This window comes from Odocoileus virginianus, unplaced genomic scaffold, assembly GCF_023699985.2.
Source record: "Odocoileus virginianus isolate 20LAN1187 ecotype Illinois unplaced genomic scaffold, Ovbor_1.2 Unplaced_Contig_56, whole genome shotgun sequence".
Classification (NCBI taxonomy): Eukaryota; Metazoa; Chordata; class Mammalia; order Artiodactyla; family Cervidae; genus Odocoileus; species Odocoileus virginianus.
The window spans coordinates 18,698-44,334 of record NW_027224373.1 but is presented as its reverse complement, the minus strand read 5'-3'; the positions used below and the strand labels follow the sequence as shown (position 1 = coordinate 44,334).

The 25,637-nt window shown below is 41.8% G+C and overlaps 1 protein-coding gene across 1 annotated transcript; it reads left to right on the top strand.

The window, feature by feature from the left end:
- Positions 1-159: 159 nt before the first annotated feature.
- On the top strand, positions 160-10,847 carry SLC25A53 (solute carrier family 25 member 53). Its single transcript, XM_020869620.2, has 2 exons — positions 160-248; positions 8,278-10,847. Exon 2 carries the CDS (start codon positions 8,309-8,311, stop codon positions 9,227-9,229), a length of 921 nt encoding a protein of 306 aa, XP_020725279.1. The 5' UTR covers positions 160-248; positions 8,278-8,308; the 3' UTR covers positions 9,230-10,847.
- Positions 10,848-25,637: the final 14,790 nt, after the last annotated feature.

Below are 25,637 nucleotides of genomic sequence, written 5' to 3'. Positions count from 1 at the left end.
CGCTGGGCACTCCCAGCAGCCGCCGCTTCTTTTAACCTCTGCGGGTTGAGACAAAAGAGCATGATGAGTCGGGCAGCCAGGCCAATCAGCGGGGCGAGGGGGCGGCCTCCCCGCGCAGCCTCCTGCTCAGGGCCATTGCTAGCAAAAAGGAGTAGCTGGCTGGCGGGGTCTGCAGCATACAGGCGCGGGAGCCAGTGAGGTGTCAAGTGCAGCTCGGACTCTTGGACCCTGTCGATTGGCATTTTACCGTGAGTTTGCTGCTTGCCCTTCACTTTCTTTCTCTTTCACCTCTTCCACCTCTGCTGTCCTCCACGCTTTGAGACCGGATGCCTTCAACAGGAGGTGGGACAGACATCAAGCGAACAGTAAAAGTTCCTCACCTTTGTACAGAGGGAAGGGGGAAAAAGCATTTACCGAGCGCTTTCTACTTGCAAATGGGCTTGCACGGACAACTTATTTATTCTTCTCAACAGCCTTACGAAGGAGGTAGCAGTATGCCCATTTAACAGAGAGGGGACTTAAGCACCCAGTCACTATGCTTAGGAAGTGCAGAGCTAAGAGCTCACACTCAAGTCTACAAGTCCGATTTCAGAGGCTTCCCCCGACTCCTCTCTACTCTCAGATTGAGAGTTGGTTGAGAAAAGCCAAAGCCAAAGTGGAAGTGACAAGGCCCATTTGGAACTATATAGTATTAGTGAGCAATGACTATTATCTCCATTTTACAGATGAGGAAACAGGCCCAAGGTTAGGCAGCTTGCCCCACATCACACAGCAAATAAATATCAGCATCCGGTTTTACTCTGTTGTTTTCCAAATACCAACTCTTTGCCCATCTGAGCTGCCTAGAGGGCATTTTTTTTTTTTACATGAGTGGTCTTAAACCAGCTCAGCTGCAGTCTTAGTGTGCTGGTAGTGCTGAGGGAGGGCATGGAGAGGCAATGCAAAGAGGGATAGGGAAAGAGGTAGGAAACTTGTATGGTACCCATTGTACAGAAGAAGAAAACTGAGGCATTTTTCTTTCTGTTTTACACTACAACAGGCTGCTTGCTTTTGCTTTCAGTAAAACATTATTTTTACAGCTTATGACCTGAAAGGAGACAAGACTCAGAGAGGTAAAATGATTTGCCTGAAATTAAAAGGTGAAGCCAAAACTTGTATCATATCTCTCTGACACCAGGATCCATCTATTAACCAAAGTATGGGTATGAAGCTGGCTGCCTCAGAATCATTTTGAAAAGCTTGTTAGAAATACAGATTCCTAAGCTCTGCCTCTGGAGGATTCAGATTTACTAAGAACTAGGGCTGGGGAGGGTGATTTATATTTTTAACTAGTGCTGTAGTTAATTCTGAGGTGTAGAGTGGTTTGTGAACCACTGCTGGAGACACTACATTATGCTTATGGCAATAAGTAAATGAAGATGTGGCCAATGTACCTCTTCATACAGTAGCTGTCATGAAATGTAACTTGAGAGCAGAGGTTCCTACATAGGGTCCTTCCTGAAATTGTTTGTGAAGAGTAGAATTTGAACTATGTATATTCTTCTGAGTCCATAGCTTTATAGATGTTCAAATGAGTCTGTGGCCCAGAAATGGTTAAGAACCACTTCCCTACAATCTTTCTTCCTAACATTTTCTCTTTCAACTTGTACTTGAGGAAGAAGTATGAGAAACAAAACATAATTTGATCTAACTCCCTAAATACAGCTCTCTGCCGCTGATATAGCTCTTTCATTTCCTGGCTTGAGGACACGTTGCTAGGTTGCCCTTCTGTGAGCTCTTGAGGGGACCTCTCCTTTGCTGGATTTGAAATCACTGGCCACAGAGAAGGAGCAACTCCATGGAAACAGCATGCAGGGCTGTCCAGAGTGAATGGGCCGTGAAGCAGAGAAATCTGCACCATTTTCCATGACTTCTGGTTCTTGAAGAGCAGATCTCACTTCCCTTATGCAGATTGTGGTTAGGAGGCCCCCTTGCAGGCTTTTTCTTGACTCCTGATGCCTGGAAGCAAGTGAATAATCTGATGCCTTGTGATTGCTGTTGGGTTGTGTTCAACCTGCCAAGGAACTTTACCTGTTCCTTTCTGCCTTCTCATTGACTACCTCAATACATAGAGTTCCTTGGAGTAAACAATGCAAATTTGGAGCTTAAGCACTTTCCATCTGAGGACTGTGGACTTTTTCATGAGTGGAACAGTAGCAAAGGGATGGAGGGTGGAGGATGTAGGAAGTAGAGTGAAGCCTCACCTCACAAAATCAGGGGTGATGCTGGCACAGCTCTTGGATTTCCTTCAGACTCTTGCTCTGCTCCCCAATATCATGACAACTGACCCCGGGTCTCTTGCAGACTCTTATTCTGTGTTTAAATAGGCTTCACTGCCAAAGTAGGTGATCTACAGTTGGACTTGGTGGGGGTGGAATCAAGTAGGACAAAGAATAGATCTGTAGCTCTGACAAAAAATAGTGGAAAGAGAAAGACTGTATGCTGGTGCCTGGATTGGGCCCTTAGAACAAAGTGAAGGTCTCTTTGTGCAAGGCTGGGAGGAGGATTTGCTGAACTGGCTCCAGTTACATAAAGGTATCCCTGATCTCTGGCATCAGTGTGTGGGAATATTTCCCAATTCATGGCTCTAATGAGACCGCATTTTCCAACTGTAACAAAGAAACCTTAAAAGACTGAAAGTTATGAAGGTAATGCTCTTAGTTGAAACAATAATAGCTGCCCTTGGCTGCCTGCCTTCTTGGTGCCAGGGAATTTCCATTTGTTATCTTATTTAAGCTTCTCAGCAATGCTGAGACAGGCAATGTTATCCCACTTTGCAAATAGGAAAACTGAGTTTCACGGAGGTTAACACACCTTGTAAGTGGAGGCACTGGGATTCCAGTCTGGGCCTGTGTCAGACTCCAAAGCCCATGACAACTCTTCTCTGTTGTCTTCCAAACAAACAATTTACACAAAAAAATCCTTTCATTTTATTTTTTAAATCATTTTTAATTGCTATAGAGTTTATTTACCATCTTGTGTTAATTTCTGCTGTACAGCAAAATGATTGTTATATATATATATATATATATATATATATATATATATGCATATATATGTATAAGTATTAGAGTTTCATTTTCAGTATCAGTCCTTCCAGTGAATATTCAGGACTGATTTCCTTTTATGGACCACAGCCTTGTCTAACTCAATGAAACTATGAGCCATGCCATGTAGGGCCACCCAAGACAGACAGGTCATGGTGGAGAGTTCTGACAAAATGTGGTCCACTGGAGAAGGGAATGGCAAACCACTTCAGTATTCTTGCCTTGAGAACCCCATGAACACTTCATAGATAGGTTCATTTCCAACAAACAATTTAAAATGCACACTGCAGATGACCCAGTTTATTAGACTGATTTCAGACTTTAGAGCAATGTTGTTGTAATCTTACCTATATTCCTGGGATCTCATTTTTTAAATACAACTACTAATATAATGTATGGACCAACTTGTATTCTGGGTACCATACTAAGTATTTTGTATACTTCATCTCATGCAACCTTCATGACAATCATTTTACAGGTAAGGGTACTGAGGTTCAGAGAGTGGAAGAGATTTGGCCAAGGTCATAAAGCTAGGAAGTGGAGCAGTAAAATTCAAACCCAGGGCTATCTGATTCTAAAGCCTGTATCTTTATGCTATAATGCATTGTAGTGGGGCAAACAAATAAGGCCCTCATTATAAATTGACTTGTCTCTGTCAGCCACAGATCTCTCTTCTTCCCACAGCCTGCATCCAGAACTGGGTACCACTCATGCTTTTAGGCATCTGTGCTTTAGGCCGCTTCCTCAGCCTAGAACTCCTGCCGTCACTCCTTCATCTAACTAGAGCCCACTCATGGGTCAAGAATCAAGTCAGATGCCCCCACTCAGAGAAATTTTAGGCTGCTCCCTATGCTCAGTCAGTCAGCTCAGTCGCTCAGTTGTGTCCAACTCTTTGTGACTCCATGGTCTGCAGCATGTCCAGGCTTCCCTGTCCATCACCAACTCCCAGAGCTTGCTCAAACTCATGTCCATCAAGTTGGTGATGCCATCCAACCATCTCATCCTCTGTTGTCCCCTTCTCCTGCCCTCAATCTTTCCCAGCATCAGGGTCTTTTCCAGTGAGTCAGTTCTTCACATCAGGTGGCCAAAGTATTGGAGCTTCAGCTTCAGCATCAGTCCTTCTGATGAATATTCAGGACTGATTTCCTTTAGGATGGACTGGTTGATCTCCTTGCAGTCCAAGGGACTCTCAAGAGTCTTCTCCAACACCACAGTTCAAAAGCATCAACTCTTTGGTGCTCAGCTTTCTTTATGGTTCAACTCTCACATCTATACATGACTACTGGAAAAACCATAGCTTTGACTATATGGACCTTTGTCAGCAAAGTGATGTCTCTGCTTTTTAATATGCTATCTAGGTTTGTCATAGCTTTTCTTCCAAGGAGAAAGCATCTTTTAATTTCATGGCTGCAGTCACCATCTGCAGTGATTTTGGAGCCCAAGAAAATAAAGTCTCTCACTGTTTCCCCATCTATTTGCCATGAAGTGATGGGACCAGATGCCATGATCTTCATTTTTTGAATGTTGAGTTTTAAGTCAGCTTTTTCGCTCTTCTCTTTCATTTACATCAAGAGGCTTCCCTGATAGCTCAGTTGATAAAGAATCTGCCTGCAATGCAGGAGACCCTGGTTTGATTCCTGGGTCGGGAAGATCCTCTGGAGAAGAGATAGGCTACCCACTCCAGTATTCTTGGGCTTCCCTTGTGGCTCAGCTGGTAAAGAATATGCCTGCAATGAGGAAGACCTGGGTTCGATCCCTGGGTTGGGAAGACGCCCTGGATATCTCCCTATGCTAGGTGAAATATATTGCTCTTATGTCCTGCTCTGTCCTTGATTAGCGTAAGCTTTCTTTTGCCTTCCAGTATAGTTTAACTCATGGTTGACTTGTCTCCCCCACTAGATTCTCAAGCCCTCCAGGGCTGGTACCAAGTCCTGTTCACCCCTGCTTCACAGTGACTTACCCACAGTGATTGACATGTGTTTGTGAGCAGACCAAAGGACTGACAGAGGGATGCCTGGAATAAATGGACACATATAGGGCTGGATTCTGGCATGATCATGTAGGCTGTGCATCTGGGCTAGACTAGCCAGGGAAGTCTGGAATCCTTTCCACTCACTTTACAAGGTTGTAAACATAGGAGATGCATCATAGGGCACAGGGGGTAACTGCTCTAGGTTGACTCCAGGCTTGTTCTGAGGCCCCTACTTTGGAATTCTTGTGTAAGGGGCCAGGCCGTCCGGGATTGCTTTTATAACACCTTTGCATTCACAGAAGAAAGGTTTTCCTTGCCTCCCATGTGAACACAGGATTTTTCCCACCATACCATTTTAAATGGTTCTGAGTGTGCTGCAGGAGCATGTGCAGCATCCGCATAGGTGTGAGGTGGGGAAACATCTTTAAAAAAAAAATACAGTTGACTGATGCCACCATGCCATGGATGGTCAACCACTTTATCTTTTTATTTTGTTAATCTTTACAACAACCCTTATAGGGAGGTCTATTGTCCCTCGTCTGTAGCCAAAGAAACTGAGACTGAGTGAAGTGTCTTGCCTAAGGTCATACAACTAAGCAAATGGTGAAGGCAGAATTCAGACTCATGACTGTCTGCCTCCAAAGCCTGGCATTTTAACAGGAAAACACATGGGAGAAAAATTGACTCCCTCTCCCCCATAAAACAGGATGAGTTAGATTTATAAAATTATAAAATTATGACAGATATTTCAGGTAAGGTGTCTCTGAATTATTGTTCACTTTTAATCCCTGAAAAAGATTGACCAAAACAGAAGGAACCAGGGGTGGAAAAGCATGATTCCTCTATCAAATTCTGGCCTGAATTCCTCTTCATCAACCCCCTGCCACATGCACAGTATGAGGATGCCTAGAGAGCACCCCCCCCCCACCCTACCCCCTGGCGTCTGCTCATTTCATAACTGAGATGCTTGAGGCTCCAAGATGTCAATATATTTCTAAAGGTCACACAAGAAGTTGAAAAGAGAACTGGCACTGAGAATTCTGGTCTGCCAAATTCTAGCCCAGTTTTCTTTCAGCTAAATTGGCCTGCCTTACAGTCAATCAACACATGTTTGCAGGTTACTCAGGAAAATGTGGGGAGGAAGTGGAACATTACTGAATTCTGAGATAGAAGAGGGGACAAACGTTTCCCTCACCACCTGTCCTTATGCAGGTGCAGATAAAATTTGGAGAGAAATCCTTGGTAGGACAGCTGGGTAATTTTGGGCTCCTCTGTGGCTTCGGGGGCCTGACTGGAGCTCCCCTCCAAGGAAAGGGGTCAGCTTTGGCTCCTGGGATATGGAGGGGGCTGTCATGGGCCCAGGAGTGCCCTGGAAGGATGCAAGGAGTGGGCCTCTTGAGCCTGTGCTCCTGGCCATTTCTTAACTAAAGGGTCCAAAGCAGAAGAGCCTTCCCATCCTTCTGGCCATGAGGGTTAAGGAGTTGAGGCTTAAGGGCCTCCAAACTGCTGAGGGTAAGGGAGGGCTAGTGGCAGAGCACAGGTGGCTGAGCTACCTCCTCCCCCTAGACAGATTGTGGCTTGAGGGGGGTGGGGTTGTAAGGTCAGATAGTGGACTGTGGATGGAGCAGGAGCGAGAAGCCAGGGAGAAGCTTATGGGGGTCATTCTGGAAGGAGAAGCACTTCAAGGCAAGTTCTTGAGTGCAGCAGCCCAGGGAAGGCTGTGGGCTTCTTTCAGGGCCTGGCTTCTAGCCCACCCCCAGGTCCTCAGCCTGGTGACCCCTTTGTCCCTATCGGATGGGCTAGCATAACTAGAGCCCCAATAGCCCTCTCTTCTGGGGACTACACAGTCCAGGGTTCTGTGTGAAACCTCTGGGTCTGCAGTTCCTACCAGGGTTCCTGTCCATCTAGATATGAGTCTGATGCCCAGTCATGGTACCCTGTGCCCCTGTCCCCCTCTCCCCCACCACACCACTTCCTGTTCCTCTCCACACACCATCCCCAAGCCACACACCCTGTCCTCTCACCCCTAGTTCCTTCCTGACAACTCCCTCAGGTTCTCAGATCTGTACTGACCATTCATTTCTTCTTGATCCCAAAATTCTTTCATAGGCCCTGGCTCCCCAGTTACCTTTCATACTACTCCATCTACCCCCAGACTACTCCCAGGTAGGAGCAATAGCTTGGAATCTTTGCACAGCCTCTTCCCTCTAGTATAGTGGCTCTGAACCAGGGCAATTTTATCTTCTTCCCTCACCCCAAGGACATAAGGTAATATCTTTAGATATTTTTGTTTGTTATAGCTGTGCTGTGCTGTGCTTAGTCACTCAGTCATGTCTGACTCTTTGCGACCCCATGGACTGTAGCCCGCCAGGCTCCTCTGTCCATGGGGATTCTCCAGGCAAGAATACTGGAGTGGGTTGCCATGCCCTCCTCTTGCTATAACTGGGTAGGTCACAACTTGTGCCACAGGATACCACTAAACATCATACGATGCACAGGGTGGGCACCTGTGATGAAGAATTATCTGGCCCCAAATGTCAATAGCCTGTACATTGAGAACACCTGCACTGTTATACAGCAACAGGTCTACAAGGTTAAGCTCAGAAACTGTCATGTACGGAGACTTTTCTTGCTAAACTTCCAGGAATAGTTACTCTTTCTGTCCCTCAATTGGGAGAGGGGAGCGGGGTGTTGCCATGAGACAGCTAGCACATCATCAAGAATCTGTAAAAAAAGAGGCAAGGAGCTTCCCTGCTCCCTAAATTTACTACCATCTTTTAGAGAAAGTCCTGGACTACACCCTACAGGCCTTTCTTCCTGATAAGATAGTGCCACTTTTTGGAAAGGGAAGAGCAACTTATTATTTTAGCAGTTTATCAAATGCAAGATTTCATATGGTGAATGCAGTAAGGATGGGGAGCCCTCCTTCACTAATTTTATTTTCTTCATTCTTCAACTTTCTTTGAATATGAGAATATTTGCTGGGTCAGAAAAACACTGTAGGGGTGACTTTGTTCAGCAAAACTAACTGCCTTTGTTTTAATTTAAGGTGGAGGAATTCTTTCTTAAGAGTGTACATATTTCTCAGAAACTGGCCCAGAGAATTACTTGTTTCTTTAGAACTGAGTTTCTTGAGCCTCTGATTCTAACTAAGCAATGAAGATGCTTGCTAAAAGATTTCATTGGTCAGTCTAACCTCTTTTTTTCCACTCTTGCCAGTTTCTTCCATCTGCACCCAGGTATCTTCAGCATGGGGGAACAAAACCACTCTCCCGGGAAGGACCTTCAGCCCTGGACACGAAAAGAGGCTCCAGGAAAGAGAAGCTGGCACTCCCATGCCTACGCCCTTGGTGCCATTTCCAACTTTGTGTCTACTTTTCTGACCTTTCCTATCTATAAGGTTATGTTCCGGCAACAGATCCATGCTGTGGCGGTGTCAGAGGCTGTGAGGCAGCTTTGGCATGAAGGCCCTCAATACTTCTACCGGGGAATCTACCCGCCTCTTCTCTCCAAGACATTGCAAGGGACTCTGCTGTTTGGGACTTACGATAGCATGCTATTTTGTCTCTCCCCTGTTGGGCCACACTCCCTGGGGCACCGCTGGGCTGCAGGGCTCATGTCTGGTGTGGTGGAGGCTGTGGCACTCAGCCCCTTTGAGAGGGTGCAAAATGTGCTCCAAGATGGTCGCAAGCAAGTTCGCTTTCCCAGCACCTTCAGCATTCTCAAGGAATTTCACTCTTATGGGCTTTGGGGCCGGCTGTCACAGGGTTACTATCGTGGTTTCTGGCCTGTCCTTCTCAGGAACAGCCTGGGGAGTGCTCTGTATTTCTCCTTCAAGGATCCCATCCAGAATAGCTTGGCAGAGCAGGGCCTGCCCCACTGGGTTCCTGCCTTGGTGTCTGGGAGTGTCAATGGAACAATCACCTGCCTAGTTCTGTATCCTCTGATTGTGCTGGTTGCCAATATGCAGTCCCACATTGGCTGGCAGAGCATGCCAAGCTTGTGGGCCTCTGTCCAGGATGTGTGGGACACTCGGGGCCGAAAGGTATTTCTGATCTACCGGGGAGGTTCCTTGGTCATCCTAAGGTCCAGTGTAACCTGGGGCCTCACTACTGCTATCCATGACTTCCTGCAGAGGAGGTATCATTCCAGGAAAGAGCTGAAAGACTGACTGGCTGCAGGCAGTGTAGTGTGGCCATGGCAACTTGTCATTCTAAGCCTTCCTGGGGTGGCTTAAATAGCTTACTTCTTTGGTTTGGTCACCTAATACAAGTATTCTTTAAAATCTCAACTGTCAGTGCACTCAAGAAGGTCCCAACTACCAGCCTGTTGTGTAAAGACAAAACCCAATAGGGTTCCTTAGTTAGAAAAAGAAATTCACCCGAGTTTATCCGCAGCTCCAACAGGCTCAGACCCAGGAGGGCTTTAAGTAACATGTCACCTGCATGAAATGTCATTCCTTTAAGGAATTTACTGACGCTAAGAGGAAACTCTAAAAGATGACCTTAATCAGGCACTGTGAGTTCTGGGACCCCTCCAGTTGTCTTCTGGGCCAAACTGAGTGGAGGACCAGGAATTCCAACTTCAGAGAACTAAGCTTGACTCTTGGGATGGGGATTCCAGAGACTTTTTCAGATGGCTACATTTTCATGACACTGTTCACTACCCCTGCCACCACTCTCACTTTTCAAAGTTGTGGGTGCTAGTTTCAGGGTAGTGGTTGTGGCTGGAAATCCTGAATTAGACTTGGCTCAACTGATCAGGTGCCATAAGAACTGGTGGGAATGGGAAGTGTGGACCCGGTATGGATGGAAAGAATAGACTTTGAGGGAAGAGGTTTAGTTACATGCAGAATAGAAAATTCTACTATTGATTGATTGGTGTTACATGCTGGGACATTTCTGATAGCAAGGCAATAACATTGCATAGTAACCACTTGAGTTTCCCTAAGAAATCTGGAACTGAAATGACTGTATCTCTTCATAGATAATTGCATACTTTCTTGCCATGGATAAATATAATTACTGTGACATAAGTTAAAGATCTGAAATTGTAGCCTGTCATTTAAAGCCATTCAAAATATGGCCCCCATAAAATTTGTAGCATATTATCACACCATTCCCACTTACATAGATCCCATACTCTAGCCAAACTGGAGTATTGTTCCCGCCTCAAACATGCCACTAACTTTCCCATAGCCATGCTTTGGCCCACTCTATCTTCTCCACCTGTAATACCTGTTCTTTACATGCCAGTCTGCCAAAATCCTTCCAGTTCTTCAAAGCCCAGCTCAGATGCCACCTTCTCTAAGGAGCCTCTTCTGGTTGCCCCTACTGAATGTGATTGCCTCTAAGTAAATGTGACATTAATTTCTTGTGATGTCTCTTTCCAATTACACTTCATATGTGGTACTGATTCCATTATGTCACTGAGCCCATGTGGTCCTCTGTTCTTGATGTTCTTCAATATCTCCTACTAGACTGTAAAACTTCTTGAAAGCAGGGATTCTTGTATATGTTTTTAAATCTCCCATTGTGCCTAGGTGCTCAATAATGTTGGCTAAATTATTGAATTGATTATCAAGCTGTGATATGGTCTTTATCCTCAGGGTGCTGTCCCTTGTACATGAAGATAATGTTATTGATTCATTTTCATGAAGACATCTGCCTTTAGGGTGTGATTTTTGTTTTATTAGTGGATTTAGTTTTGTGCTAATGATAATGATTCTGATGATGATGATGATGATAATAATAATACCAACAATAATTAAAAGTGACTTTCAACTGGGACATTTTATGAGTTTGTATTATTGGTGGCATGTTTGTTATTGGCAACACTTTGGATCTGAAATTCACAGAGACATTGCCTAATAGTCTGATATTTATTTTTAGCTCTGGAATTTTGAGGATTTCCAAGATGACATACATTGCAGTTTTTCCCTTATAGATGATATCATGTAATGATCTCCACATGCACCTCCTTCCTTACCAAACCAAAATTGTCACTTATAATGATCTGACTATAGATCCTGGCTCTGGGGATTCCTCACTGAATATCAGAGAAGTTAAAGACATGGCTATAAGCATTATGAGATCAGAAAGCATTTGCCAGCAAGATCAACAAAAAAATGGCTCGTCCAGAATCGCTGCAGATGCGTTCCCATGTCTGAACTCTCTGCAGACCTGGATGTGGTGGGTCAGTACTCTGCTTGTAGATTCAGTGACGGGGAGCACAGAGTCTGTACCAGGGAAGGAAAAGTAGAAGAGCAGTTAGTTGTACTTAAAGGCTAGCTCTCAGAATACAAAAAATCATTACTTAGATAATGACTTCAGTTTATAAGCTGAACAGAAGGGGATAAACTATGGCACTCTCCCACTTTTTTATTCAAGATAAAATATGGTACTCCCCCACATTTATTTCTAAGCACACTGTCCATTTTCACTTGTGTCACTATGTAAGTTCATGTCTGTTCCTTCATTTTAACTTATTTAGAAATAAGTTCAAACTTCTAGAAAAGCTGCCAACATAAACAGAGTTCAAAGAACACTCATATACCCTTGACCCCAAATCACCTACTATTAACATTTTACACCATTTGCTTTATTACTTGAGCACTCGTTCTCTCCACACACATGATATTTCTTGCTGAACTGAGTTACAATTTTTAATATTTCTAGATTCAATATTTGTAGATTCAAATTCTTTTAAAAAGACAGTGCTTTATCTCTATGACACTGGCACAGTTATTATTGAATATTAGAAAATGAAAGATTCAATATTTGTATATTCAATTTCTTTTAAAAAGACTGAGGGCTTTATCTCTATGACACCAGCACAGTTATTATTGAATATTAGAAAATGAAAGCTCACAGCATATTTTAAAGCTACATTAGTGAAATTATTTAAATTTACTATATTTGTCTTTTTAAAATTTTTACATTTTCATTATGCATGCTAATACTTGAAGTTATGCAATTATAAACATTAATTTACAACTAAAGCATGTTATAATTGAAATAATTTATTTTTACGAACTGCTTCATATAAAATTTTAAAATTACATAGGCTGGGCTTCCCTGGTGGCTCGGTGGTAAAGAATCTGCCTGCCAATGCAGGAGACACAGGTTCAATCCCTGGTCCTGGAAGATCCCACATGCCACGGAGCAACTAAGTCTGGGTGCCACAACTATTAAGCCAGTGCTCTGGAGCCTGGAAGCCACAACTACCGAGCCCATGCACCCTAGAGCCCGTGCTCTGCAACAAGAGAAGCCACTGCAGTGAGAAGCCCGTGCACTGCAACTAGAGAGTAGCCCCCACTCTCCGGAACTAGAGAAAAGCCCTTGCAGCAATGAAGACTCAGCACATCCAATAAATAAACAAATAAAATTATATTAAAAAACACATAGGCTGATCAACTTTTCCCGTTTAAATCTTCTGAGTAAAATTTGAGAGTGTAATAATTTTCTGGTAGTTTTAAATATCAATATTTAATTTTGTGGTGTTAATATTGTTTTCTGACATTTAAAAATTGTTTTTGGATTTAAGATCAATAAAATAAGGAGACAATAAATACCTATGTCCATTTAAAACTTATAAAATGTAGAATTTAACACTAAAGCTACTTGGTATAAAAAGGTGAAAAAAAAGAATAAAAATCCCTGTATGAGCTCTGCCTATTTTGGTCTAAATATAAACTACAGCAGCTTCCTAAAGCTCAAAGTGAAATAATAAGTAACTAATGTATTGCAACTATTATCACAATTATGTGTTTTATTAAGACAATTTTGCTTTTAACATTTATTTTTAAACATTAATAGCATTATAATTTATGTGTTTGGGATAACCACGTATAGTGTAGTAAAGTTAATAAAATAATGTTATGCAGGAGACAAACAGCATGATAATTCAGGAAAAAAGTGAAAAATTTTCCTAAAGAATAAGGTGAAAATACTGTAGTTCCCTGTTCTGTTCCCTTTCCAACTTCTCTTTGTCTTTCTTTTCCTCAAATCTTCAATGCTTCCTCTTTCACTCTCAGTCCCAATTCATGACCTTACTTTCTCTCTCATTAGGAAAAGTGGAGCATTCAGAATAGAATTATCAGTTAGAAGAACATTTATAAAGTTACTGTGCATGTAATGACCACCCAAGACAAGACATTCAACATCTCGATAACCCCCACCACTATTCCTCCTGCACTCCAAGCCCCTCCACTCATCCTAGAGATAACTCCTATGCTGACAAATATATCATTTCTGTACTTTTTTTTTATAGATTTATCTTCCTGTTACTGAGAGGAGAACCCCTTCTAGGGCCCAGGAGTGAGCTCTTGTCTAACAATCGAAACAGAGTTGTCCGAGGAGACACATGTACTGACAAAGCAAAAGACTTTGTTGGCAAGGGGCGCCCAAGTGGACAGCTGCAGGGAAAGGGAACCTGGGAGAACTGCTCTACCACGTGACTCAAAATCTCAGGTTTTATGATAATGGAGTTAATTTCCTGGTTGTCTCTGGCTAACCATCTTGCCCGTGCCTATATTTGGTCTGACTCAAGGTCTTTCCTGGTGGCATGTGCATCTCTCAGCCAAGATGGATTCCAGCAAGAAGGTTTCTGGGAGGTTGGCAGGACATATTATGTGCTAGTGTCTCCTCTCTCCTTTTGGCCCCTCCTGAATTCTTCCAGCTGGTGGTAGCTTGCCAGTTCTGTGCTCCTTATCAGGACCTCCTGATGTGAGATAACTCATGCAAGTGGTTGTTATCCTGCCTGGCCAGGGCAGGCAGTTTTGGTCAGTGGTTCCCTAACATTCCATATAAGCGTTCCTAAACAATGCAGTTTTATTTTACAGATATTTGAACTTTATGTACTTGGGATTGTGACTAGCTTCCCAGGTGGCACAGTGGTAAAGAATCCGCCTGCCAATGCAGGAGACTCAGAGACATGGGTTTGATCCCTGGGTTGGGAAGATCCCCTGGAGAGGAAAATGGCAACTCACTCCAGTATTCTTGCCTGGAGAATCCCATGGACAAATGGCCACAGTCAGGCCAGCTACAATCTATGGGGTTGCAGATTCGGACAAGACTAAGCATACATGCACACCTTTCATATTATTTGTGAGATTCATCCACATTGCTGCAAGTAGTTCTACTTATTTCATTTTTCTAAAGTAAATTTACTTTCAGTTCAGTTCAGTTGCTCAGGCGTGTCCTACTCTTTGTGACCCCATGGACTGCAGCACACCAGGCCTCTCCATCCATCACCAACTCCCGGAGTTTACCCAAACCCATGTCCATTGAGTCAGTGATGCCATCCAGCCATCTCATCCTCTGTCATCCCCTTCTCCTCCTGCCCTCAATCTTTCCTAGCATCAGGGTCTTTTCAAATGAGTCAGCTCTTTGTATCAGGTGGCCAAAGTATTGGAGTTTCAGCTTCAACATCAGTCCTTCCAATGAACACTCAGGACTGATCTCCTTTAGGATGGACTGGTTGGATCTCCTTGCAGTCCAAGGGACTCTCAGGAGTCTTCTCCAACACCACAGTTCAAAAGCATCAATTCTTCAGCACTCAGCTTTCTTTACAGTCCAACTCTCACATCCATACATGACTACTGGAAAAACCATAGCCTTGACTACGGTGGACCTTTGTTGGCAAAGTAATGCCTCTGCTTTTTAATATGCTGTCTAGGTTGGTCATAGCTTTCCTTCCAAGGAGTAAGCATCTTTTAATTTCATGGCTGCAGTCACCATCTGCAGTGATTTTGGAGCACCCCCCCCCCCCAAAAAAAAAGTCAGCCACTGTTTACACTTTAAAAAGATGCTTTTAAAGAGAATTTTTAACTTCACAGCAAATTTGAGAGGAAGGTAAGGAGAGTTCCTGTATACATCCTGCTGCTCCGTGTACATAGCCTCCTCAATTATCAGCATAGCACCAGACTGGTTTTGTTATAATTTGCTACAATTGATGAATCTATATTGATACATCATTGTCACCCAAAGTCCATAGTTTACCTTAGGGTTTATGCCTAGGACTATACATTCTATGGGTTTGGACAAATGCATAAAGACATGTATCCACCATTATGAGTTTCATCAGAGTAGTTTCATTGCCACCCCTCCAATCCTCTGTGCCCTGCCTATTCAGCTCCACTCCACCCCAGTTCTGGCAATCACTGTCTTTTCACTATCTCCATAGTTTTACCTTTTCCAGAATGTCATATAGTTGGAATCATACAGTATGTAGCTTTTTCACATAGCCTTCTTTCACTTGATAATGTGCATTTAAATTTGTGCCATGTCTTTTTGGGGCTCATTTCATTTTAGCACTGAATAATAATTCCAACGTCAGGATTTATCACAGTTTATTTATCTATTCATCTACTGAATGGCATCTGGATTTCTTCCAAGTTTTGTCAGTTGTGAATAAAGTTGTTACAAACATCCATGTGCAGATTTTTGTGTGGACATGTTTTAAACTCCTTTGGACAAATATCAAAGAGCACAATTGCTGAATTGTATAGTGAGCATACAGTTTTTATATAGTAAGCATACAGTTTAATTTGGTAAGAAACTGTCAAACTGCCTTACAATATGGCTGTATCCTTTTGCATTGCCACCAGTAATAAATGAGCATTCCTACTGCTCCATATCTTTGCCAGCATTTGATTGTCATTGTTATGAATTTTGGGCATTCTAGTATGTGTATAGTGGTATCTCACTGTTGTTTGGTTATTTCACTTTTATTTTTGTATGTACCATTGTGTGAATATACCACAATCTATCCCTGAAAATTTTCTGCTTGCTTCCAGTTTTTGACTGTTACAAAGCTGGGCTACCATGAATATTCTTGGGGTGTACATAAATACAAATGTTTCTAGGATATTTACTAAGAGTAGAATGCTGGTTTATAAGGTATGGGCACTTTCAATGTTACTATATGATGCCTAACTTCTCCTGATTACCGTGTGCTATGCTTAGTCACTCAGTCATGTCCGACTCTTTGTGACCCCATGGACTATAGCCCACCAGGCTCCTCTGTCCATGGGGATTCTCCAGGCAAGAATACTGGAGTGGGTTGCCATGCCCTCCTCCAGGGGATCTTCCCAACCCAGGGATCAAACTCAGGTCTCCCTCATTGTAGGCAGATTCCTTACCAGCTGAGTTACCCTTCCTGATTACTAAGTTTCCCTAATTATGTGTACCAGTTAACACTTACTAGCAGTTCCCATGTGCTCCACCTGCTGACAACATTTGTTATTATCAGGCTTTAAAATTTTTGCCAATCTGGTGGTGGTAAAATGGCCTCTCACAATTTGATTTTCCTGACTACTATGGTTGAGTATTTTTTCATGTGCTTATTGGATATTAGGATTTATTATTTTTATAATAATAATGAAGCATTTATTCAACACATCTGCCAATTTTTTTCTATTGGGTAGTGTGCCTCTTAAAAATTAATTTATAGGCTTTATTTATATATTCTAACTTTATTTCTTCATCTTTTATATGGGTTGCAGATATTTTTCCCCACTTGGTCTCTTATTTTTGGTCATTTTCTTGATGGTTCTTTCACAAACGTAAGTCCTAAATTACAACATAGTCAAAGTTATCAATCTTTGTTTCTTTATCCATAATGCTTTTCATGTGTTTTCAAAGAAATCTTTCCCTACCCTGACGTCATGAAGATATTCTCCTATATTAACATTTATAATTTCTATAGTTTTGCCTTATACACTTAGATCTTTAATATACTTCAAAATAATTTTTAAATGGAGTGTGAGAATAGACATCCAATTTCATTTTTCCTCTTACAAATACTCAATTGCCCCACATCATTTGTTGAAAAAATCTCTTTTCCCCACTTATTCACAATGCTGACTCTGTCAAATATCAAGTGTTAATTTATTCATGGGAATATCTGTGGCCTTTCTGTTCTGTTCCATTTATCTGTTTGTCTAATCTTGTGCCAATATGGCATTGCCATAATTGCTGTAGTTTTGTAATAAGTCTTGCTATCTGATAGGGAAAGTCTTCCCCCCTCATTTTTTTTTTCTTAATGAGTTTGACTGTTCTCATCAATATCTACAAAAACATGGATTACATGTATTTCCCATCCTGATCCCCCCTCCCATCTCCCTCTCCACCTGATTCCTCTGGGTCTTCCCAGTGCACCAGGCCCGAGCACTTGTATCATGCATCCAGCCTGGGCTGGTGATCTGTTTCACCCTAGATAATATACATGTTTCGATGCCATTCTCTCGAAACATCCTACCCTCACCTTCTCCCACAGAGTTCAAAATTCTGTTCTGTACGTCTGTGTCTCTTTTTCTGTTTTGCATATAGGGTTATCGTTACCATCTTTCTAAATTCCATATATATGTGTTAGTATACTGTCAATGTATGACAAAAACCACTACAATATTGTAAAGTAATTAGTCTCCAACTAATAAAAATAAATGGAAAAAAATTAAAAAAAATAAAAAGCAGAGACATTACTTTGTCAACAAAAAAAATAATAAAAAAATCTACAAAAACAGATACTGAAATTTTATTTTGTACAAAAATTATTGGTGAGATCTTAATTGGGGCAAAAGTAACTTGAGTTTTAATGTAAGCAAAAAGTAATGGTTGAGACTTTAATTTTAATGTTTTTCAAAGTTTCATATTTTTCAGAGTGTACAACATATCTTTTGTCGAATTTTTATTAATTGCTGAATTTTTAAAAATTGCTACAAGTAAAGAAGATTCTCAGGAATGGGATTATGTTTCTTACAAGTAATGTTCTTCTGTTTCAATTTAAGTCAGAATATACTTCTTTTGTTAATAAATCAGTTTATATGTGTTGCTTCATCATATTGACATAGTCAATGCAATATACTATATAAAGAGGATAATCATTCATCAAGTTTTCAAAAAGTAAGCAGTTCACCTTAAGGAAACTACCATGTTAATGGAGAGAAACTATAGGAATGAGCACAAAAAAACCTCAAAATGTCTATGTGTGCACTCAGCCACTCAGTTGTGTCCAACTCTGCAGCCCCATGGACTATAGCCAGCCAAGCTCCTCAGTCCATGGGATTTTCCAGGCAAGAATATTGGAGCTGGTTGTCATTTCCTTCTCCAGGGGATCTTCCCTACCCAGGAATCAAACCTACGTCCCTTGCATCTTCTGCATTGACATTCTTTACCACTAGCGCCACCAGGGAAGCCCAAGATGTCTATATCCAGCTACTTGCTTGATATTTCCACTGAGATTTCTTGTAGGCATCCCAAAGTTAAAATGTCAAAGAGTTAACTTTCCCTTACCAACCTGAACCTAGTCTTCCCACTTCTAGTGGTAGCATCATTTTTTGATACTTTCAACAGAAAGAGTCTTGAGATATAGGAATCTTGACTCTTTCACCACTGAATTTTCACTGCCCAAAAGAATGTGTTGCATATAGTATGTACTCAGTAAATATTTCTAGACTGAATAAATGGTCCCTACCCTGAAGAAATGTTTGACTAAAAATTATTCAACAATTTACACAAAGTAGTATACTAAAAAAGCTGAAGGAATTCCCTAGCATTCCAGTGGTTAGGACTCTGTGCTTTCATTGCCAAGGGCCCAGGTTCCATCCCATGTTGGGGAACTCAAATCCCACAAGTCAAGGGGCACAGACCCCCCCAAATTGAAAGATTTCTGTCCTTTTTTTTTCCATTATTAGATCCACAGCTCTTGTTCAGACCCTCTTTGTTTTATACCTGAACAACTGCTGAAACTATTTTTTAAAAGATCTCTTTACCATCTTCCAGTGTGAACAGCTTATAAATAAAATCCGAATGGTTTAACATGACATTCAAAGTTCTCCATGATCTGACACCAGTTTACTCTTTACACCATATTGAAATTCATAACATAACAATTTATAAACATTATGAAATCCCAATGGCCACCTGGTTGTGAAGAGCCAACTCACTGGAAAAGACCTTGATGCTGGGAAAGATTGAGGGCAGGAGGAGAAAGGGGCGACAGAGGATGAAATGGTTGGATGGCATCACTGACTCAACAGACATGAGTTTGAGCAAACGTCAGGAGATAGCAAAGGATTGGGAAGCCTGGAGTGCTGCTGTTCATGGGGTCACAAAGAGTTGGATGCACCTGAGCAACTGAACAACAACAACAATGAATCCCAGTGATCCAACCATACAAGACTACTGGGTATTCCTGGAGTGTGCCCTGACACTTCCCTTTATTCTTATTTTTCTCTCTTAATGGAATTTCATTTCTCCCATTTCTTCCCTCACCAAATGATTGTTGTTGTGTTTTTGTGGTTATTTAATCGCTAAGTTGCTTCTGACTCTTTTGTGGCCTCATGGACTGTAGCCCACCAGGTGCCTCTGTTCATGGGATTTCCCAGGCAAGAATACTGGATTGAGAGAATGGCACTGAAACATGTATAATACCATATGTGAAATAGATCACCAGTCCAAGTTCGATGTGTGAAACAGGGCACTCAAAGCTGGTGCACTGGGACGGCCCAGAGGGATGAGATGGGGAGGGAGCAGGGAGAGGGTTTCAGGATGGGGGACACATGGACACCCATGGCTGATTCATGTCAATGTGTGGCAAAACCCACCACAGTACTGTGAAGTAAGTAGTCAGCCTCCAATCAAAGTTAATTAATTAAAAAAAATACTGGCTTGGGTTGCCATTTCCTTCTCCAGGGGATTTGCCCAACCCAAGGATCGAACCCATCTCCAGCATTGGCAAGTGAATTCTTCACTACTGAGCCACCTGGTAAGTCCCACTAAATGATACCCATCTATTATAACACAGTTCAAACGTCATTTCCCCTATGCAGGAGTCCTGATTCTCCCAGGCTTAACCTCATTTTTACTTTCTCCTGGTACTTACTAGCCTCGATATAGCACTTATAATCAGGTTTCCCAGGTGGCTCAGTGGGAAAGAACCCATCTGCCAATAGAGGAACCGCAGGAGACATGGAATCTCTGGGTTGGGAAGACACCCTGGAGGAGGAAATGGCAACCACCACTGATATTCTTGCTGGAATATTCCTATGAACAGAGAAGCCTGGAGGCCTACAGTCCATGGGGTCACAGAGTCAGATACAACTGAGCAATTGAGCACACAAAAAACACACACAGACACAGACACACACACACACACACAGTAGCACTTATAATCAGAGAAATCATAGAATCATGATGATAGACTTGGAAGTAATCATGGTGATCATGGTTCAACCTCCTCATGCTATGAAGGGCCAGAGAGAAATCCAGGTTTTAGTTTGTCTTTGTTGTTGCTCAGTCGCTCAGTCATGTCTGACTCTTTGTGACCCCAAGCCTGCAGCACGCCAGGCTTGCCTGTTCTTCACTATCTCTTGGAGTTTGATAAACTCATGTGCATTGAGTTGGGGATGCCACCCAACCATCTCATCCTCTGTCACTCCCTTCTTCTGCCTTTAATCTTTCCCAGCATCAGGATCTTTTCTTTTCTTTTTTTTCCCATTTATTTTTATTAGTTGGAGGCTAATTACTTTACATCATTGCAGTAGTTTTTGTCATACATTGAAATGAATTAGCCATGGATTTACATGTATTCCCCATCCCAGTCCCCCCTCCCACCTCCCTCTCCACCCGATCCCTCTGGGTCTTCCCAGGATCTTTTCAAATGAGTCAGCTCTTCGCATCAGGTGGCCAAAGCATTGGAGCTTCAGTATCAACTCTTTCAATGAATATTCAGGGTTGATTTCCTTTAGGATTGACTGGTTTGATCTCCTTGCAGTCCAAGGGACTCAAGAGTCTTCTCCAACACCACAGTTCAAAAGCATCAATTCTTTGGCACTCAGCCTTCTTTATGGTCCAACTCTCACATCCATACATGACTACTGGAAAAACCATAGCTTTGACTATACAGACCTTTGTTGGCAAAGTGATGTCTCTGCTTTTTTTATATGCTGTCTAAGTTTGTCATGCTAGGTTTGTCATAGTTTTCCTTCCAAAGAGCAAGCATCTTTTAACTTCGTGGCTGCAGTCACCATCTGCAGTGATTTTGGAGCCCAGGAAAATAAAATCTGGTACTGTTTCCATTTTTTCTAAATTGCCTTGCCTCATGATTATTTTTGTGTATTTTATATCCTTTACTTGACAGGTCACTGGGAGCAGAGAAAGGGTCTTTTTCATCTTTGTGTTCTCCATGATACTGAATACAATCTATTACACATTGTGGACACACAATAAGTGTGTTTTGGTTAACTTGATAGCTAATACCAGAGGGATGGATAAAATAGAGTTATCATTCATAAGAATTAATGTATATTGAGTGCATACTCTGTGCCAGGGACTATACCAAAGCTTTACAATAATTATTTAATATACACAAAATCCCATGAGGTAAGCACCATAACTAGTTTTTACTTGCCCAAGATCTCACAGTCAGTAAGTTAGAGCCTGGGGCAGAATCATCTGACTCTAAATCTTCTGCTTTAATCAATGTGTTATAATGCAAAGCAACATGATAGGAACTCAAATATTTTGAGTTTGGAAGAGGGTTAGCAGATGAGAGACTAGCTCTTATTTCCTGGAGGACTTAGCATCTGGGTTTGGAAAGCTAGATTGGGGCTAAATTGTGGATATCTTTGAATGTCAGGTATGGTATGACAAGTCATTTCCTTTCCCCTGATTTCCATCTGTAACAGTCTAGATGCTGATTACCTTCTGAGGCCCAACATAAATACCCGATGTGATATAAGAACTTCTACAATGCTCCAACTCACATTGAATTGACCCTAATTTCATAGTACTTTGTTTACATCTCTGCCTTGATGCATAACATTACTTTCTTAATGGTAATAGTCTGTGGATGTGTCTATCTTCTTCGCATTTTATAAATTCTTTGACAGCAGGCACCTTATTTTACCAGAATATAAGGGAATGTGTGCATATATTTTTCTCATTTCCTCTTTATTATATATCTACAAAATCATGTACAGATATGAGAGTTGGACCATAAAGAAGGCTGAGCACTGAAAGAATTGATGCTTTTGAACTGTGGTGCTGGAGAAAACTCTTGAGAGTCCCTTGGACAGCAAGGAGATCAAACCAGTTAATCCTAAAGGAAATCAACCCTGAATATTCATTGGAAGGACTGATGCTGAAGCTGAAGCTCCAATATTTTGGCCACCTGATGCAAAGAGCTGACTTCATGGAAAAGAAAGGAAAGACTGAGGGCAGGAGGAGAAGGGGGCAACAGAGGATGAGATGGTTGGATGGCATCACCAACTCAATGGACATAAGTTTGAGCAAGCTCTGGGAGATAGTGAAGGACAGGGAAGCCTGGCATGCTGCAGTCCATGGAGTCACAGAGAGTCAGACAGGACTCAGTGATTGAACAGCAACAGTATGAATAGCTACACTAGTGATGTATAAAAAAGATGTAGAATTCAACAACAGATTAGAAAATTCAGTATAAAAATAACCCTTTCACAGTAGCCCCCAAATATGAAAGGCAGCTAAAAAGATAGCTAACAAAGATGAATACACCATTACACATAAAAGCATAAAATTGTACTAAAGAACATTTCAAAAATATCTGAAAGTAAAGAAATAAACTTATTAAGACCTATACAAAGTCTGGGATTTTACCTATACACAATCTAAGATATTAGGCTGCTCTAGTTCCATAGATTCTGGCATAAGCCGTGAGAATCTTGGGTGAGAGACAAAGGACTTTATTATTGACAATAAAAGCAGTAACTAGAGCTTCATGATGATTTGTCTGTCCCCAGTACCCCCCCCCCCAATCTCCTAACCAAGTCCCAAAAGGATGATATGAAGGACGCTGAACACATACTGGATTGCGTTACAGGAGAGGAACAATGAGTTTGAAGGTTCCACTGATTTTATAGAAAGTAAAAGCAAGCCTGCTCTTTTTCTGTGGGGAGATATTTCCTCACCCTTCACTGCAAACATGACCCTGAGAAATGGCTCAGAAAAACAGGTTTCAAGGATTGTATTTTGCATACTCAATAAGAAAATACAGGGATACAAAGGGACCATGGAGGATTGTTTCTCCCAAACAATATTGCATTTATACATGGGAAGACTTCATGTCAATAAGTCAGCTAAGTCACTTCAGTCCTGTTCGACTCTTTGTGATCCTATAGACTGTAACTCACCAGGCTCCTCTGTCCATGGGATTCTCCAGGCAAGAATACTGGAGTGGGTTGCCATGCCTCTTCAGGGGATCTTCCCCACCCAGGGATCAAACCCAAGGTCTCTTGTCTCTTGCATTGGCAGGCAGGTTCTTTACCACTAGTATGACCTGGGAAACCCACCAAAAGTTAGCAATTCACCTTAAATTAATCCATAAGTCCAGTAACACTCCAATCAAAATATTAATATTAGCAAGACCATTTTTTGTGGAACTTGAAGATTGACTACAAAATTGGAAAAGGCATATACAGAAAATTTGGTTTCCTTGACAGCTCAGTTGTAAAGAATCTGCCTGCAATGCAGGAGACCCCAGTTAGATTCCTGGGTCAGGAAGATTTGCTGGAGAAGGGATAGGCTACCCACTCTGGTACTCCTGGGCTTTCCTTTTGGCTCAGCTGGTAAAGAACCTGCCTGCAATGTGGGAGACCTGGGCTCAATTCCTGGGTTGGGAATATTCCCTGGAGAAGGGAAAGGCTACCCACTCCAGTATTCTGGCCTGGAGAATTCCATGGACTATATAGTCCGTGGGATCACAAAGAGTCGGGCACAACTGAGCGACTTTCACGTTCACCTTCTTTATACAGAAAATTGATTTATGAAGGAAGTTGCACTGCAAAAGAGTGGAGAAAAGAGAGATAAGAATGGTCTTGATCTGGGGGCTGATTTTATGTGTGTCTTCATTTTGTGAGTATTCATCAAGATGTACAGTTAAGATATGTCCATTTTCTGTATGTGTGTTAAACTTAAGTAAAAACCTTTTGAAAACCTGCTTTTTTTTTTTTACATGGCAACATGGCATATTGTAGCATTAACAGCTTTTTAAATTTGAGAGCCTCTTTTATTTATTTCTTTCATTTATTTTTATTAGTTAGAGGCTAATTACTTTACAATATTGTAGTGGTTTTTGCCATACATTGACATGAATCCACCATGGATTTACGCGTGTTCCCCACCCCGATACCCAAACCCGCCTCCCTCCCCATCCCATCCCTCTGGGTCATCCCAGTGCACCAGCCCCGAGCACTTGTCTCATGCATCCAACCTGGACTGGCGATCTGTTTCACCCTTGATAGTATACTTGTTTCAATGCTATTCTCTCAGAACATCCCACCCTCGCCTTCTCCCACAGAGTCCAAAAGTCTGTTCTGTACATCTGTGTCTCTTTTTCTGTTTTGCATATAGGGTTATTATTACCATCTTTTAAAATTACATATATGTGCATTAGTATACTGTTTTGGTCTTTATCTTTCTGGCTTACTTCACTATGTATAATGGGCTCCAGTTTCATCCATCTCATTAGAACTGATTCAAATGAATTCTTTTAATGGCTGAGTAATATTCCATTCTGTATATGTACCATAGCTTCCTTATCCATTCATCTGCTGATGGGCATCTAGGTTGCTTCCATGTCCTGGCTATTATAAACAGTGCTGCAATGAACATTGGGGTGCACGTGTCTCTTTCAGATCTGGTTTCCTCGTTGTGTATGCCTAGGAGTGGGATTGCTGTGTCATATGGCAGTTCTATTTCCAGTTTTTAAAGGAATCTCCACAGCATAGCTGTACTAGTTTGCATTCCCACCAACAGTGTAAGAGGGTTCCCTTTTCTCCACACCGTCTCCAGCATTTATTGCTTGTAGACTTTTGGATAGCAGCCATCCTGACTGGCATGTAATGGTACCTCATTGTGGTTTGGATTTGCATTTCTCTGATAATGAGTGATGTTGAGCATCTTTTCATGTGTTTGTTAGCCATCTGTGTGTCTTCTTTGGAGAAATGTCTGTTTAGTTCTTTGGCCCATTTTTTGATTGGGTCATTTATTTTTCTGGAATTGAGCTTCAGGAGTTGCTTGTATATTTTTTAGATTAATCCTTTGTCTGTTGCTTTGTTTGCTATTATTTTCTCCCAATCTGAGGGCTGTCTTTTCACCTTGTTATAGTTTCCTTGTTGTGCAAAAGCTTTTAAGTTTAATTAGGTCCCTTTTGTTTATTTTTGCTTTTATTTCCAATATTCTGGGATGTGGGTCATAGAGGATCCTGCTGTGATTTATGTCGGAGAGTGATTTGCCTATGTTCTCCTCTAGGAGTTTTATAGTTTCTGGTCTTACATTTAGATCTTTAATCCATTTTGAGTTTATTTTTGTGTATGGTGTTAGAAAGTGTTCTAGTTTCATTGTTTTACAAGTGGTTGACCAGTTTTCCCAGCACCACTTGTTAAAGAGGTTGTCTTTTTTCCATTGTATATCCTTGCCTCCTTTGTCGAAGATAAGGTGTCCATAGGTATGTGGATTTATCTCTGGGCTTTCTATTCTGTTCCATTGATCTATATTTCTGTCTTTGTGTCAGTACCATACTGTCTTGATGACTGTGGCTTT